General features: G+C 40.3%; 1 protein-coding gene across 6 annotated transcripts in view; it reads left to right on the top strand.

Moving 5' to 3' along the window:
* Positions 1-17,535, top strand: part of PLCB4 (phospholipase C beta 4) — a 187,666-nt gene that overhangs the window by 149,496 nt on the left and 20,635 nt on the right. For all 6 annotated transcript variants that reach the window (XM_048297152.1, XM_048297150.1, XM_048297151.1 and 3 more), the window contains 6 exons: positions 2,661-2,865; positions 6,576-6,664; positions 7,057-7,207; positions 9,910-9,959; positions 10,082-10,147; positions 15,005-15,120. In XM_048297152.1, coding sequence (XP_048153109.1) covers positions 2,661-2,865; positions 6,576-6,664; positions 7,057-7,207; positions 9,910-9,959; positions 10,082-10,147; positions 15,005-15,120 — 677 coding nt within the window. The remainder of the gene's footprint in view (positions 1-2,660; positions 2,866-6,575; positions 6,665-7,056; positions 7,208-9,909; positions 9,960-10,081; positions 10,148-15,004; positions 15,121-17,535) is intronic.

Raw genomic sequence — 17,535 nt, 5'->3', positions numbered from 1 at the left:
GGATGAGTGCTGCTCCCATGGAAAAGGGTTTGTAGGGCCCCTGTTTACTGCAGTAAACAATGGAAAGCTGAAATCAGCTTTCAGGAGGCTGCTTGGTTTTGGTTTGTTTTGGTTTTGGTTTTTTTGATTTTGCTTTGGTTTTATTTTTCTAATGGATAACCTCTGTAGCTATCACATGATTTTTTTTTTGTTGTTTTTGTTTCCATTTGGCTTTTCCCTCCCCTTTGCTTCCTCCTCCCACTTGGAGGTAGCCACCTCCTCTGTGACCATGCCTGTGTTCAAGGTATGCAGTCTGCTCAGAATGAGCCCCGCTGGTGGACACCATCATTCCCTGGAGATTTCTTCTTCCCTGCCCTGGCAGTGGCTGCTATCTTGCACTGTTCCTTCAGCCCAGAGGGCAGGTGAGATGCTGCATCCAAAGCTAAGGTCAATGTCGTTACATGGAAAAGTTGGAAGGGTGCTGTGTTCCTCAGGCGTGTTGCCAGCTCCCTCCTTCAGTAGTCCATGTGCATCATGTACCTTTTTCTTTTTTTTTTTCTTTTTTTTCAATAGCAAAAGAAAAACACTTTTTTTTTCTTGGCGTGGGGGATTTAAAGAGAGAGATAATTTGTCCGTGTTCAGTTTTTATCTCTCAGTCTTTATATATATATGATACACACATATATATATTTATTTTTTTCTTTTGCCTGGAGTTCCATCCAGACTACATGTGTTACAGTGCTGTCTTTGATAACATCTGTTTTGCTTACACTTGTTTTGTTGTCATGCAAAATCGTTGCTCTTTTATTCCAAAGCTCTGACTTCTATTGCAAAGTTCAGACTTTGCCGAGTGGTGATAGCACTTCACACTTGGGTATATTACACACTTAATCTGCTTTCCTAACAGCATAGCCAGTTTTTAATAGAAATTTAGTTGATGCAAGAGTTTTTTCTGAACTCATAGTCTGGAATGATTGTGACTTCAAGTGCCTTTCTCTGTGTATGAGGAGGCACAGGGAAGATGCTTAGGTACAGGCAATTCTGCTGCCTATGGCTTGCTGGCCATATGACCAGCATCTGCTGCTGTCTGATTTCTTACATCAAAAGGGCCATAAATTCCAGGGTGCACAGCTCCAGTTTGAAAGGGGGGGTACCTGTGTGTTGGGACATGGGTACAGAGGCTGATGCCAATATTTCTCATTACTACTCTGCAGGGAGCAATCACATGGTCACACGTTCTCTTGAGCTCTTAGGTCAGCCAAGAAATTATTTTTCTTCACCTCAGGCCCTTGTCATATCTTAGCATTGTAATTAATGTACATTGAAGATCAAGCAGGTGAGTGGCATAAACACGGAAGGAAGGATTCCTCTAGCTGGAGATACTGAAGGCACAGTGCTAAAATGTCATGAGAAGGTGGAAGTGCCTACCAGACCAAATTAATGGAGAGGGAAAAATAAACTTAGTCCCCACTTCTGCTCCCTGGCAAATCTATGTCAAAGACCATCATGTAATGAAAGATGTGCTGATCTGTGACCTGTAGGGGAGAGATCTTACCTGCCCTGTTTGGGTTGCAGTGTTCTCCTCAAGCTGATGGTTTACCCTACGCAATTGTTCTCAGGTACTGTGTTTGATTGTTCTTCTGTCATGTTTTCTCGTTTTTATTTTAATTAAAATAAAGTTTCAGTCATTCTAACCTGGGTTCTGTGTTGTCCCTCTGTTGTGTGAGGGGAGGAGGGGGTAAGTGCTGGTGGTGACCTGTGCTGGGAGCGCTAAGCTGTAGTCGAGTAGAGCAGGATATCCGTGAACTGCTCACATGGGTTCAGAGACCAAAAGCAGACTTTATTTTGTGCTCCCCAAGGCTGAAAATGGAAGTGGCAGGGGGAAAGTCTAAGGAAGAAGGCAGACACAGTTTACTGAGGTCTTCTCTTTTGTCCCAGAGCTGTTGGTGAATAGCACCAGGTAGGGAAAGAGTGGGAAATCTCTCCCAGCGTACAGTCAAGGTGGGCTGGCAGTGGAGCTGCACTGCACCTCTCTGTTAGTCTGTCTCCTCCTCACTGCTCCATGCACAGAGGCAGCACCTTTGCTTCAGGGAGGGCAGGAGATCTCCTTGTTACTGTTCTGGTCAGCCCAGGTGGGGACTGGCAGATGCAGGGGGCTGCAGCATCCCTGCTCCCTGTGCATGCCTTGAACCCCCATGTCCTGAGAGCAGCACACCCACCTCTGCTGGCAGCACAGCATTTCAGCACCTCAGACATCCCCATCAGCCTGTGCTTGCACTCTCCTTGCCCTTTTGGATGCATCCCAAATCCCATCTGTCTGTCATAATTCCTCCTGATCCAGCACTACCTGCCCTTTGATTGCTGCTGTATCTGTCATTTCCCATGCAGTATTTACCTGCCTTCTTATCAGTGTCACCAGTCTTCAGTAATGAAAAATAAACATGCAAAATATTTAGCTGGTGTAACTGTGAGCTGCGGGATTTACATAATCTGAAATCTACCCGTTATTTAGGGTGAAAAAAGCTTTTCTAGGAAAGATTAATTTTGAAAAGTGGGGTTTGCAGGGAATGACCTGATCTTACAGTGATGATAGTTTCTGGCACACAAAGTTCACACATGGGAGGCGGGGCGGGAGCTGCTGTATCAGTGTCATTGAATGTCTGCATTTTGTGGCTTTCCAGGTTATCCTCCCTGATCTTGCTGTCCTGAGAATAGCAGTGTATGATGACAATAATAAGCTGATTGGTCAGAGGATCCTGCCTCTGGATGGGCTACAAGCAGGTTACAGACACATTTCCCTTCGGAATGAAGGCAACAAACCACTCTCTCTTCCAACGGTTTTCTGCAACATTGTGCTTAAAACATACGTGCCTGATGGTTTTGGAGGTGAGATAAGCCTTTATCTCGGTGTGCGAGTCCTAAAGTGCTTCAGTGTCACTGTGCCAGCCAGAAGCACACGTGCAGTGCTGGAGGATGGAAAGATTCAGTATCTTAGCTCCTTGGAATCTCTGGATATTGAGTTAAGAAATCTGCTTTTTGACCAAGTGCCTGCCTCAGTGTTAATGATAAAAGCATATATCTACTAAATAACAAAATACTGTGGAAAATAATCTACTACTACTTAGCTCAATTTGATTTTCTCTGTTGACAGTTTAGAAAGAGTCTTCTTTTTGCTTTTTTTATTACATGTTGTTTGATATAAATATCTGTAGGGTTAGGATGTACTTTATATTGATGGGCCTATAAGTATAAAAAACTATATGCAGAAATGTAGTTTTTTCACACAAAACCAATTCTACATTCTTGGGAATATTGGCATATTGTTAGAAATGGCCAGTGAAATAATTCAGCATCTCTGCATTTTTCTCTCCCGATTTTGCATGGTTTTGGTGTGATTTAATTGGTTTTGGGTTCTCAGGACAGTTTTTTTTAATGTGAGCCATTTCCATGATCAGCTGTGGTCATTTATACTGAACAGTGGCAAATTGCCACGTGTGTGTGTGGGAATAAAGAGCTGAGAATAATCACTACACCACTAAAATCAGTGTACTGGGTGAGTTCCCCCTGAGGGTGTGCCTCAGGGAAAGGGCTTCTTCACCCCAGATGAAATTTGCTTGTACATCGGAGAATACATGAACAATTTAAAACTGTAAAATAGGAATTGCACTAAATGTTAGTGCTCTGACTTTGCAGAAATTACCTTGGGGGCTATTGGTGAAAGATTATAGATCAAACCAGTGTTTTTCTCTTCACAACACCTATTTCAAACCTGCTGCCTATGCAAAGAATGGCTGCAATTCTCTGAGTGTGATCTCCATGGTACAAACTGAAGGAAGGGAAGGTTCTCCTAACCTGTCTTCAAGTCTGTGTTTGCTGGTGTTTATCCAGACTTTAAAAAATCAACAGGCTGAGACTTCAGGAACAATATTTTGTGGGAAAAAAGTGTTACAAAAGCATTTGTGTTGTTCACATGTGAAATCCTGGTTTCTGGCAAGGCAGCTGGAGGTTTGCCACGGGCCTTGGAGCACCACCATGCCATCATGCAGCACGTTTCATCGACAGTATTTAACGGCAGGGACTTTGTCCTGGCTTCTGCTTAAACTTGAGATCCTCAAGGGTAATTGAGCCATCAGTCTAAGAGACACATTTAAGAGTGTCCTTTAATTCTTACCTGAACTGAAGCTTTTGACAGTAAATGACTCAGTTAAAATATTTTCTCAGCTAAGGACGTGCTCCTGATTTGGGATTGATGTTTTATGATACCAGACTTTTTCTAAGAATAGAATTTAAACTTAGCACTGAGTTTGATGTGGCTTGAGCTGCTGAGTGTGCTGGACCCATAAGGAGAATAGATTTTTTAAATTTTTTTAAACTGCATTCTACACATAGAGAAGTGAAAGACTTGTTTTTCAAAGAGAATTTCAACAGCAGTTTAGAATTTGCACATTGTGTGCTACACTGTCAGCATTGCTGTAGATGGTGTATTTGATAGAGGTAGGAAATCATTGCTACCCCTAAGTAACAATATTGTTACAGTAAAATGCTGCTAGAACGAGAGAACTGGTTGTTGTCGTTTACTGCCAGCAGTGGCAAAAACAGACTCCATATTAATAGGAACTGAGTTCAATTATAGTTCTCCTCTCCCTTCCCACATAGGTTAGATGTGCCTCATGTATTTTCCTCATTGATATAGAACAGCAGCATGATGAACAACTGGGAAATAACTTCTGAAACTCAGGTGGAATCATTAGTATTCTGCTGGCATGTGGTTTTTAATTACTTATCATCTGCAGTGAACTTCTCATTGTTTTATGAGCTATCATTAGGATCTCCATGGTTGTTTTAACAAACCTGTAGGAAGGTAGAGCTCAAGTCAGTAGCTGCCTACTTTCTTTTTTCTCTTTTTTGTTCTTTTAACCTGTATGAATAAAATTTTAAAATGTGCCCTGAATAATAACTAGAATGGGTGATGCATTGTAGGCTTTAAAAGATGTGTGTTCTTTTTTTTTTTTTTTTTATGGCTTGGTAATTTCTTGTGGTTTATTTGCATCAGCCCCTCTGTTCCCAATAAAACACAACAATGGCACAAATTGATGCAAATGAAGCAGCAGTCTCCAAAGAGAAGCTTCTATAATAGAAATCTCTAGTGAGTAAGCCTGGCTGCTCAGGTTAGTGGTTGGTGTCCTCTGTAATGTACTCTTTCAGTGATTCTCAGAGTTTTATATTTAATTGCAGTTCTCCCACAGAATGCTGCTCCCCACCCCCAGCTCAGCTCCCTGGGGAGAAAGGGAAGCGTAAGCAGAGGACAAATGACAATGTGAGAGGCAGGGATGAGTCACATCCCCCTCAGAAGTGCTGAGCCTTTGGTGATGTGCTTACTTAGACAACGCACAGAGGTCCTGCTCTCCCAAACACGTTAGTCATTTCTACCTAGAAGCTCGTGATAATCAGGTTCAGTTTTCAAGTGACGCATCGTGCTGGCAGGGTAGCCCTGGGTTTTCATTGAAAAGTGCGTGCCAAGGACAAAAAAGACATCCTTAATGAGTTAGGGAGAGGAGAAACAGTCGGTGCTGAGCCACAATCCATTGCCGTGGCTAAAAATAAATTCTACATGGCTTTTGTGAATGTGAAGTAAATTTCAGAAGACATCAGTGGGTCACAGCAGATATTAGAGATGACGTATTTGTGTAGATAAACAGAGCTTTCAAGGGTAGTGCAACTTCTGTGGGAATGGGAGACCTGTTTGTGCTGTGGCTTCAGAGGAGCATTCCACAGAACAACTCAGGTTGGGAGGGAGATGATACAGCCCAGCCCTTACCTTGCACAAGAAGTTTCTTGCCAAAACTTTTAATGGGTTGGATATTTTCACTTTTTTTTGACTGTTGGAGTTAAGCATGGAAAGGGATTATTCGATATGCAGGTAAAAAATTCCTGGGTCTTTGTCATCCTATGCTTGCACATTTATCACTGCATATGGAAAAAACAGATTCAGTAATCTGTCTGGTACCCAGGGCTGTGATACCACTGGTGGTACTGTGTCATGTGCAAGATTCAGATGCTGGTCTTTCTTACAAAAGCCATTTCACAGCCTGTCATGTTCCAGACATGGAATATCACAAAGGCCAGTGAGAATAGATTTACCTGATTGCTTTAACCCACCTGAAACTGCTCTTTAGCTAGGAAATATAACAGCATTTTCTGCAATTCCCTGCACTCCCAAGTCAGTCAGCACCCCCTCAAATAACCAAGGGACAAAGTTAGTGCTTTGTGGCTCAGGAGATCCCATTCTGGTCTCAAATTCTATGGTCATTAACTGAGAGGAAGTTAGAGCAGCTTCAGTCTGATGGAGTCACTGGATTTTTCCTAAATAAGGTACCTAGATTAATACCACGCCTTGGTGCATTATGAACTGATCCATGTTCCAGATGCTATGGAAATAAGCACTTCCAGTCCTGCCAAATTCACTACAGAAAGCTGGACTCTTGTTGCGAGCCATGTCTCATAATAACGGGGACAGAGTAAAGTTTTTGTAAAATACTCATTTCCAAATGCCTCCAAAGCTCACAAAAAGTTTATTTTTTTTTTTCTTCTTACAGATATTGTGGATGCTTTATCAGATCCAAAGAAATTTTTGTCTATCACAGAAAAAAGAGCAGACCAAATGAGAGCTATGGGTATTGAAACAGTAAGTAGAATCAATGACAAACACAACCCGTTTATGTCCATGCTGTGTTTTTTATTTAAATTAAACTGGCCCTTCTCCATCAATTCACTTTGTCATTTCTCATTTTCAAATATAAGCTTCTTTGTCTTGCTTTTGTCATTTACTGAAATACTGGCTTTTCATGGATCACATTAATACATCCTTTAGAAGGAGAAATTTCAATAAATGGGGGCAGAGTTGTATTTTAGTAAGTAGCTATTTGAAATAGGTTACAAAGGATTTCCTACAGTGTTGTTTGAAAATACGTTGCAATTATATTATGTTTAAAGTAAGCAAGTTCAGAAATTTCCCCAACTTTTTACACTAAAGGTAAAAGAACAATCAAGTAAATATGATGTGGATGTTTCTTTCAGAGTGATATAGCTGATGTACCAAATGACACTTCCAAGAACGACAGAAAAGGAAAAGCCAATAATCCTAAAGCCAATGTAACACCTCAGAGCAGCTCTGAGCTTCGACCAAGCACCACTGCAGGCTTTGGGTCTGGGACTGACGCCAAGAAAGGTACACAAAAACCACTCCCTCTGTTCTGAAGTGATTCAGACAGTCACAGAGAAACACTGATTCAAGCTTAGTTTTGTAGTTGTATTCGCTCTTATCATTTTGCCATTGGGAATTGTCTGCGTCTAATTGCAAATCAATTTTGTCTATCACTAAAATGACTGTATAAAGGTAAAACAGCTTTATTTCACCAAGTGACCTCTTTCTGTAGCTGTACACCTATAGTGCACAGATATATTGTTTAATATATATGTGTATGTTACTTATAACCTGCATGACTCTGGGAATGGTTTACTAGTAAAGATTCCTGGAGGAGTGCCAACAGGAGTGACTGTTATCTGGCATAGCCCACAGAAACACTTCTGCTTTTTTTCTTCCCTCACAAATCCCTTGGCAGAGTTGCAGATTTAAGTAATTAAAGGTATTTAGAATTCACTCGATTCTGTAGAGATTTCCCAACAATTAGAAATGTTTTCACATTGTGGTTTTACTCTGAATAGTGATTATGGAAATGGCATGTTTATTGAAAAAAAAAAAAAAATTAAATGTGCTCATTTATAAGGAAATAAGTATTTTTTCCTAACTCTTCACCATTCACTCTACAAAGTCATTTTATAGAGTCACATGGGATTATTTGTTTCTCCCATGTCATCCCAGGTAATGAAGATTAAGTGAGAAAACAAATTTGTACAGCTGAATGAAACACAATAAATATTTCTTCTAATGGGCCACAAGAATTAGAACGTCATTCACTCACTCATCCACCTTGGCCCAAAGGGAAAAGGAACACGGAGGGCTCTTGTTCTTAAATTTAAGCACACATGGCTGAGTACACGCTTGTGAAGGGATCTCTTGAGAACCAGAATGCCATTTCTCTGGACTCACTTTTGGCAATGAATCAAATGTTCAGGTTGTCTCTGGCACCTGAGCTCTTTCTGAAGTTCTTCCCTGGTGTAAAGCCCAGGTCACTTTATGCAGCGAGGTGTTTTCTTATTTCATGTATCATCACCAAGATGCACATGTGTTGGTTTTATTGTGCGTTCATTAGGTGTGAAATTTGCGGGGTTGACAACTGATTCCTGGTTGCCATGGAGTCAGACCTGGACAACTGAGGAGATGTTCTATGTTGTAGTTCTATGTAGTAAATGTTTTAAAATAAAATCTTCAGAAAGTCTGTTTAAACACCACAGCCTGATGCAAGCCTGCTCTTAAACTGAGATTTCAGTACTTAGCACTTTCCTGTCTGCAATTTTTATCATTATTCTTGCACGTTATAATAGAGCTGTTCATTTTTATATCCCATGTAATGATTCTCATTTTGTATTTCTTACCTCTATGATTTACTAAGATCTGAATCATTCTACCACTGTTAAAATACGCAACTCATCTTGCTATTAGAAATTACTTACCCAGCAAAATGGGGAAGGCTTTCAAATGCACAAGAATGTGGGGGTTTTTTTGGTCTCAGATTTTCAGTAAGAGTTAAATCACTTGTGGTTTTGAAAACTTCAGCCTCTATCTGTGCCTACATCTGTTCCTGTCTCATTTGCTAGACTAATGTTGATTCCATATACTTGAGCGGCATCTTATGCTTCTAAGAAAAGAAAAAATTCATATTCCCTAAGGAGATTGCCTACCTCTTCTGCCCCTTTTTTTGTTTCCTTTTTTACAGTGTCTGAGCATTTTCCAGTTAAATTCACCTTAAAAGCCAGAAAGTCCTTTTCAAGGCAAAGGAAATCTTATAGTCCACAGGCACTATTAAGAGCAGTTAACTAAATATCTTTGCAGTGTGTTTATACACAGGCAAACATTTCTGTGCGAAACCTCAGAAAAGCCTAAAAATTACAACTCTTGTGCCATTGTATTGGCATTTTTATTCACACTTACATGTAGGATGTGCTTAGTTTTTAAAAACCCCTTAATACGTAACAAAGCTTTTATTAAAGCATAAACATTAAATGGGATCGGGTTTTGTTTGCATTGCAGTTAAAGTGATCAAAACATATTTTCATTCATCTACATAGTACTGTTAAGTCTTGTGTCATTGAAATTTCATTAGAATTTTCACTTCTTTTGGTTTTCTGTTTCCCCTTCATTTTTTAAGCTCTCCTTTAGTCTTGGAGCGCACTTCTGCTCCTTTTCCCATAACCTGGTATTAAGCAAAATGCAAGTTTTAGTTTTGTTACTGCACAGGCTGCAGGTAAATTTTCTCTGCTGTGTTTTTACCTGACGAGAAGCACACCTAGCCTCAGATAATCCTTTTGTAGTCATGTAGAACCCTACCCAAGAAACCTCCCCACTGAAAGAAGTGGTGCCAGTGCAATCTCCAGCTCGGGACCAAAATTCTGAAGTTGTTTAATATTCATAAATGGTTTGCTGTGTTTGCTGAGAAGGAGCTTTTTTTCAGTTCTCAAATTGCTGTGTTTTGACGCTTCAGTCCAGAACTGTAAGGGATTAAAATACACTCATTGATTCCGTTCTTTTTCCACAAGGCAGTTGATTGAAGAGTGCATGGGAAAAGGAAATTAACTGTATCTTGATAAATAATTTTCTCATTAACCTGTGATTTTTTTTTTTTAATGTCGTGAAAAACATTAATTAATTGTGAAGTTAAATGTAGGTTGCTGTGGTAAAACCCAACTTTTAAATATGAGATATACTAGTATGTATGAAATTTTACATAAACTGTATCAATACCTTCCCAGGTATAGACCTCATTCCTCAAGTGAAGATAGAAGATTTAAAGCAAATGAAGGTAAGTATTGACACAAGCTTTCCAGGGTGTGCTCCTAATTTTTTGTTCTAAGTAGCCAGGATTTTACCTAGTTAAAGTCAATATGGCCACAGAAAAATTGATCCAGCTTCTCTTTTTTTTAGGCTTATATAAAGCATTTAAAGAAACAGCAGAAAGAGCTGAATGCCTTAAAGAAGAAACATGCCAAGGTAGGATCATTAAGAGTTCTCTGAGCCTAATTGAAAACAGTTGCTCACTAGCACAGGCAGTTCCTAATTAAATTATAGGGAAAGACTAAGGAATGGTAGTTGGACTCCCAAGAAAGGCATATATGTTTAAAATATACTGAAATATGCTGCAGTGAGCACATTTTTCCTGTGGCAACCCTTTGTATGTCTGCCTGAGACTCAGTGCACATTTGTTTGACCCATATAAACATCCAAGGCTCACCTTTTTCAGGTAATGATTTTATCTTGCTCCCTCTTGCACGACTTATTGACAGGTAGCACGGGAAAACAAGGCAGTAATGATGGGAGGTGGTGCTGCACTTAGGGCAGGCACTGGAGAAACTGCAAAATCACCAGAGAGGACTGGGATGTGTAGCTGAGAAATGAAGTGTCCTGGTCCTCCTCGTTTATATCTGTGTTACAGCTTTTTCCTGGCACTGGTACCACAATTACATACACCACTACCACAAATACACTTCATGTTAGAAAATCACAGCCAGTTTTCCTCTGCCCTCTGTCATTAGAAAACCATTACTCTTGTTACAGAATGAGTTATAATAAGAAAATACCTCAAGTTCTGAATTTTGGCAAACCTGTAAATCCATTCTGGGCTTTTGGGGCAGTTGCCGCCTTGCTGTCTTTGCTTACAAATTTCACTGCGGATCTCATGTCATGTGGTTGCCTGGGCATTTTTAATATCAGTCCTTGTGTTTATTTTCATGGCTGTTGTTTGGGCCTGGGACTCTGTACAATGAAGTATGGAGAAATTACTTTCAATAATTGGCACTTTTGTGGGGCTCTTAGTATTGAAAGCCATATAATAAAATCAAATAGTTACATTTCAGCCTCCTTACTGACTCTGTGCAGAGGGGAAACGAGTGATTTCTGCACTTTTGTGTTGTGTACAAAGCCCATGCTCAAAGAAAAAGTGTCTGTCACCAACACTTTTTGATCTCAACAGTTTCTAGACCTTCATAGGGTCAATCTTTTGGAGAGCTTCTTATTTTTAGACACTACTTTGTCATTTCATTGGCCAACAGCCAGCAGTTTGCTACAGAAATGGTCCTGTGGTTATGTAGAAAACAGACATATTCAGGGGTGTCTCTCCCTCAAACACATGACCCACCGGATATCTGAGCCAAGACTGTGCTTGTTAATATTAAAAAAAAATGATCCATCTCTTCAGGCTTGCACCTGCTTCCTCTAATCTGAGGAAAAAATTGCCAGCCATAATCTGAAAACACCGTGCGCTCAGAAGGGCTTTCAGCATTAGCTCAAGCACAGCTATTTTATGTCTGAGCCAGCCTGTGTCCTGCTGGTCCTAAGTACAGAGTGCAGGCCTGTCCTAACAGCAAAGTGCCTGCCTGGGGCATGCCTGCCTAAAGGCTCCAGTAAGGGCGGCTCCTGGAATTCAGAGAGTCTGAGCAGGAAAAGTGCAGCCATGTTAGCTCAGAGTTGATCTCAGGGCAGTGCTCCTCGCTGTTCTTGGTGCATTTTATCAGCTGGGATGGAGCAGGAGAACTCTGCAGTTGGTTATCCATGATCAGCCTCAGGAAGCCTGTGTTTGAAGCAGACTGAACCTAAAAGCTCCAGAAATAGGCTGGCTCTCGTTTAACCATAGACACTCCAGAGATCTGGAGGACTAAGTAAGCGGAAGGGAACTGTTCATGATGCTTATTAAGGAAAGAAAAGTCTAATGCTTTTCCATCTAAACTTGGCTTTGGAAAATGCATTATGGAAAGCAAAAATTAAGTGGTGCCAGGCTTCCCAGCACACAGCACTCTGTCGGTGGTGTTCTTTGATGTTACCTTTCATTTATTTACTTCTGTTCAGCATCTCAGCTATTTTGGCTCCAGCAGCTACAGTAGCATTCTCCAAAAATCCCTGTGTTGGGATTGCTGAAGAGCAGATGATTACTCTTGGGAGTGAAGAACATGATCGAAACCTCAGTCAAGTTGGAAGCTATAAGCCTCTGGTGCTGTAGTATTCCTTGTGTTTGACTTTTGAAAAACAGTGGCAAATTCATATAATTGTCACCATTTAAAAAAAACTCCTTGTTAGGAATAACTTCTCTTGGATCTTAGTTCTGGCAACCTGTGCTTTTGGTAATTTTAAAATAATATGTCCAGTCACTTCTGCAGAGTGCAGAAATGCTTTTCTTAAACAACACATCCATGAAAACACCTGCATTTGGCTGCTTTTGAGGTAGAGTATTTCCTGCCTGCATTCCCTGAAGTAACTTTAATCTCCCAGTATGAATATTACTGTGCAAGTGCAGAACAGCTGATGTCTGAATGATGTCCTGTGGTTTATATTTCTTCTTTATCAAGTTATATCTTGAGTACTGTTTAGGTGAATGATCTGGGGTGGCATCACAGGCGCAGGTGGGCTGTAAGGGCAAAGGACATATCTCAGTCACCAACTTCACCTCTTAGCAGCCTGCTCTTGTGGGTCCCTGCTTCACTTTATTATTTTTCAGGGCTATCAGGTAGTGTCTGTGCTTTTTGGGCTAGACAGAAGAGGAAGGATAGTGAAGGATTACCTTGATATATATTCTCTACCAGCCCAGCAGCACAACAGAGGATTGTGGTGTACAGTTCTGGAGTTTTCAGACACGACAGGGATAGTTGCAAGTGCCCCTTGAGGAATTTCATATGGTTCTAGACAGTAACCAGAGCTGCATAATTAATATAAATCCCCAAATTCATCTCCTGCACTTCCGTATTGACGTTGAAAATACTGTTTGGATTAAAGCCTAGTAAAAAAGAACATTAAAAAAATCTTCATTTCACAATGCAAAAGCAAGAGTACAAAAGATGATGGGGCTGTAGATTAATAAAGTTCTGCAAAATGGATTTTTGAATTGGAAGTGTTAGTTCCTTTTTTTTATTTCCTCATCCTTCTATTCTGTAATAAGAATCCTCCAGACCTCAGTTTTCAGTTGTACACAGTATTTGTGTTGCTTTAGGGAGATACCAGGCAGGAATAACAGTTTGTATAATGGGAATTTATTTCCTCTTCCCTTTAATAGACTGAACTGTGATTTCTGCCCACACACACACCCCAAAGGAACAGTATATGACTCTTTATTCTTTTCCCATGGATACTCTTGCTGTGATTTGAGTCTTTTTGTACCAATTATGTGGCTTCTCAGAACACTGGCAGATCTGTGGCTTCAGTCTGTAATGACATGTAATTTGTGAATGTATTCATGGAAAGGTGTGCAAATTCAGTGGGATTGAGGAAATCATGAGAACCTACCTGAGGGGACTTTTACCTGCAAACATGTTCTGAATCCACCTAAAACACGTTACCAACTGAAACTTTGCATTTGAAAACAAAAGATGCTACAAAAACCCATTCATATTTCTTAGAATCTTGACAGATGTTTGGGGTGCAGTATCAAGGTGTGATGGATTTTCTTTTGAGCACAGACAGAAAATCAAACTTGTATAGCGAGGAAAACCAGGGAAGGGAATGAGGGGATATGGTCCACAATATGTTTCAGATGCAAGACTTTCATATGAGCAGGATGTAGCAGTAGAGGGGATCTGCAAAAGATTTCAGTGTCACAAAGACTGAGGGCTTAAATGATGGTTGTTGTGAGGGAAAAGCAGGAATTCTAGCTCTGCATGATGTGCCTTTTTAGATCATGGAGTGGGCAGGAGTCTCATGCTTTGCAGAATTTGTGCTTAGTCTTTTATGGCACGAATTGGACAGTTCTGCTCATTCAGAGGGGAGTGGGTAGTTTGAGAGATGCTCTCAATCACTTCACCTGTGGCTAGCTGGTGCTGTCAAGCTTGAGTCATTCTTTTCACTGTCCCTATTTTTTCCCTGCCTGGTTAGTCAATGTAAACATCCCCTGGTGAGGCTGGCATGTTTTAATATTGACAGAGTCTATTTGTTTACCTTTAAATCCTCTGTGGAAAAGCAAATTCAGTTCCCCACTCTGAATACAACACTTGGAAGCTGTATGTGTTCCCTAGGGAAGTGCTTGGCAGATGCTGGCGTGCTGGGGTACAGCCCAGTACTAGATTTTTAAAAGCATTGCAGCATTTGTATTAATGTTTTGGTAAAAGTGAGTGTAAAAGTATTTAATTAGCATTTTTAGAGGAAGAAACAGTGATAAGGCAAAGGTGTGTAGAAAATAATAATAAAGAGCAGTAGAACAGCAAGTGTAGAACAGATGCAAAAAGAGCTGTAAAAAAATAGAGATAAAGTCCTGGATGAAGCCATATTAATTAATGAGGTTCTTTTTGCCACAATTAGATAAAATGCAGGGCAATTGGGTATTAATAAAATAACATAAATGAAAGAACCATTTTTCCTACTGTAGTGTAAATTCAATATTTGGTGCTCTCCGTGCTGGTCAAATATTTGCATCATTATGAGCTGCTGTTCAGATAAAGGAGAATATAAAGTTAAGTTGTATTGCACAGCTTGCTGTTGCTTGCTAAAGGAAAAGCTCTGCCACAAGGTGGGATTTCTTAATGATAAGAGTGCTGCAGTCACTGGGGGCCATGGGCCAGGTCTTCAGAATTGCACTTAAATGGACATTTACTCCAATTTATTCCATTTATTCCTTCTTTTCCATCATTACTTTGTCTCAAAATGTACCATATTTTTATGGTTCACTGCAGGTTTTAATTTTTCTAACAAAGGAGAAATGTTTTGGTGCTTGTGGTGGAATACCTGGAATGTTTAATACCACACATCTAGACCAGATTAAATTCCATTGTCAGAGTTGTCTGGTATTTCTTACACTGATATTTCTTTCTTATAAGAAAATTGAACGTCAAAAATCTAGCAACCTAATGGTAAGGTCCTACTGTTTTCCAGGAGCACAGCGCCATGCAGAAGTTGCACTGCACACAAATTGACAAAATAGTGGCCCAATATGATAAAGAAAAGGTATCATACGAGAAAATGTTAGAGAAGGCGATGAAGAAGAAGGGGTAAGAGATTATATTAAATTATTTTTCTTTAGACTTGAAATAGATTTGATATCTTATGCTTTGTGGTTTGGAATAAAGCATTCATAAAAAGCATTCATTGCAGCTTGAGTCAGCATCCTACATCAACCTGAGAATGAGCCTAGCTCATAAATATGGGACTCACTCTGCCTTTCTCTAGTCTTCTGCTATCAGAATTTTAAAATTAAAAGCGAAGGAGTTGTCGCAAATTTTTATTTCTGTGGTCTGATCTGGTCTGGTCACACTGCACTCCCCAGGGAATGTCACTGTCGTGTTCCATGAGAGCAGACTAAGGTCCTCAACAGCCCTAATGACCAGAAAGCAGCAATGATTTGATTTTAGGGGAAAAGCTGGCTTTTAAATCTTGAATGTTTGAAAATAATAGACTTTTGCCGTGCTGTTGAGTTGAAGTTTCTTTTTGACAAAAAACCTACAGATGCTCAGGTGGGATAAATCAGTCTTACTCCTTTGACTTGAGTAGAGCTGTTTTGATTTGCACAAGCTGATGGCCTGGGATATTATCTGTGTGGATCTCCTGCTTGTCCCAGAAAGGTTCCTGGAAGATGCTGATGACTTTAATAAAATGTCTAATTCTAATTTGGAATTAAGTAGCAGGACCTGCTGTTGCCTTGCTGCTCATCTGGCAGCAGTTTCTCCTCTCCACCTTTCACCCTGTCACTGGAATTTCATTGAGACAGCAGGAATTACTTTAGTTCCATATCCAGCTATGCTAATAGTTGCTCTTAATTTCATATTGTTGTCATCTGGCAACAACAGCTGGCAGCAACTCACTCACTGAATACTGAACATAGCTGCCTGTTTGGCCTTGAATCTTCCAAGAGTACTTTTTCTGTAAATTATTTGGAACGGTGGTGGGTTTTTGAGTGTGCACGTTGCAATCTGGCAAAGGAACAGAAACAGAACTGTCAGAAGTAAACAAGGAAAGGAGAATTCTCCTCACTAAATTACTGAAAGCTCGCAGTTCATGCTGTACTTCTTTTTGTCCAAGACAGGAGAACTGTAAGCACACAAATACTTCTAATCCAAGGAGCTTCTTCCAGAAAATTACCACTACTCCAAACAGAGAGGGGAAAACTGCAGGACTGATAGATTTAATGTGGCTTTGATTCAATTTCATAGAATACAACACAGCAGAACGTTACTGATATAGCTGGAGTTTTAATTACAGTCAGGTTATTTATTCCAGGGGCAGAGAAGTGAACTCTGGGCATTGCACCATAATTCTTGTGGGGGCAGAAAGGTTTCCCTGTGCTCTGGTATTTAAGAATCTCAGTGCTCCTGTTGGCCTGAGAAGGAGCCAATGCCTCTGCCTGTCCAGACTAAACAGCCAAGGAAGGTGTGCCAGGAAGTTAAAGGTGGAAATGGCTGGCTCTGTGCAATAAATATTGGGAAGCTCTGGATAACAATGCTGTCCAGAGTACCCCAAAATGGGACAAGTATCAAAGCAGTTGATAATTTGATTCCCAGTTTGAGGTCACTTCATTGGCTACTTGCAGCATCTTTTCTTAATTTTATAACGCTTCTTCCATGGACACCAAAGCCTTTATGATAAGTTTCCTGTTAGGAGTTAAAATTGGAAATGACCACTCCAGAAGCAGCTCCAATGCAAAGCCAAATACTGTTCCTTACCATGGTTCCATAGTTTCCATGGACTCCAGAGCTCTTAGTCACCTGATGGCTCTTTCAGTGTTACAGGACTACCTTTTGGCATCTAATTAGCAGCCAAATCAAAATCAGTATCAACACAGACTTCCTGTGAAAACCCTTTTTAATGCCATAGCAAAATATTTAAAGGGCTTCCTTCGGGGTGAGCCCTGAAAGCCCACTCTGCAAGGTACTTATGCCCACCCTAGCTGTGCAGTGTGTTAAAGGACATGCGTACAAGTGAACACATTGGTTGACATTTATAAATTTTACTGAACTTATTAAATGCTCTGATGAAGCCAGAGTCCTGGGTTCAGTGAGTACAGGAAAAGCTCCACTTCCTTGGCTATCATTCCGGAGCATTTGCAAGCAATAAAAGTTTTAAGAGAACTTGTTAAACGTGTTTTCAAGGCATTCATATTGAAATTGTCAGATTATTTCCTGACAAAAAGGCCTTTGATAGGTGTAAAGACAACTTTCTCTTCTGATCTTGTCGTGCAGGTTTTTTTGTGGTCCATTTCTGCCACATGGTGTGACAAATGCCAACTGCATATTGTTCAGCAAAGTAGGATTTTTTAATCACATGCTAATTCACTGACAGATGGACAGGGTTTTGCTCCCTGTGCTATTTCTGTCATACACTTCAGATGCTTGCAAATCTCAGAGAGGCATATGGGGATAGGTATGGTTGTGCTCCCACTCTGAATTAAAATCAGGGCACATAAAGATCCT

This window comes from Corvus hawaiiensis, chromosome 3 (genome assembly GCF_020740725.1).
Source record: "Corvus hawaiiensis isolate bCorHaw1 chromosome 3, bCorHaw1.pri.cur, whole genome shotgun sequence".
NCBI classification, from domain to species: domain Eukaryota; kingdom Metazoa; phylum Chordata; class Aves; order Passeriformes; family Corvidae; genus Corvus; species Corvus hawaiiensis.
Note: the sequence above shows the minus strand (reverse complement) of the source record. Positions and strands in the feature narration are given on the sequence as shown.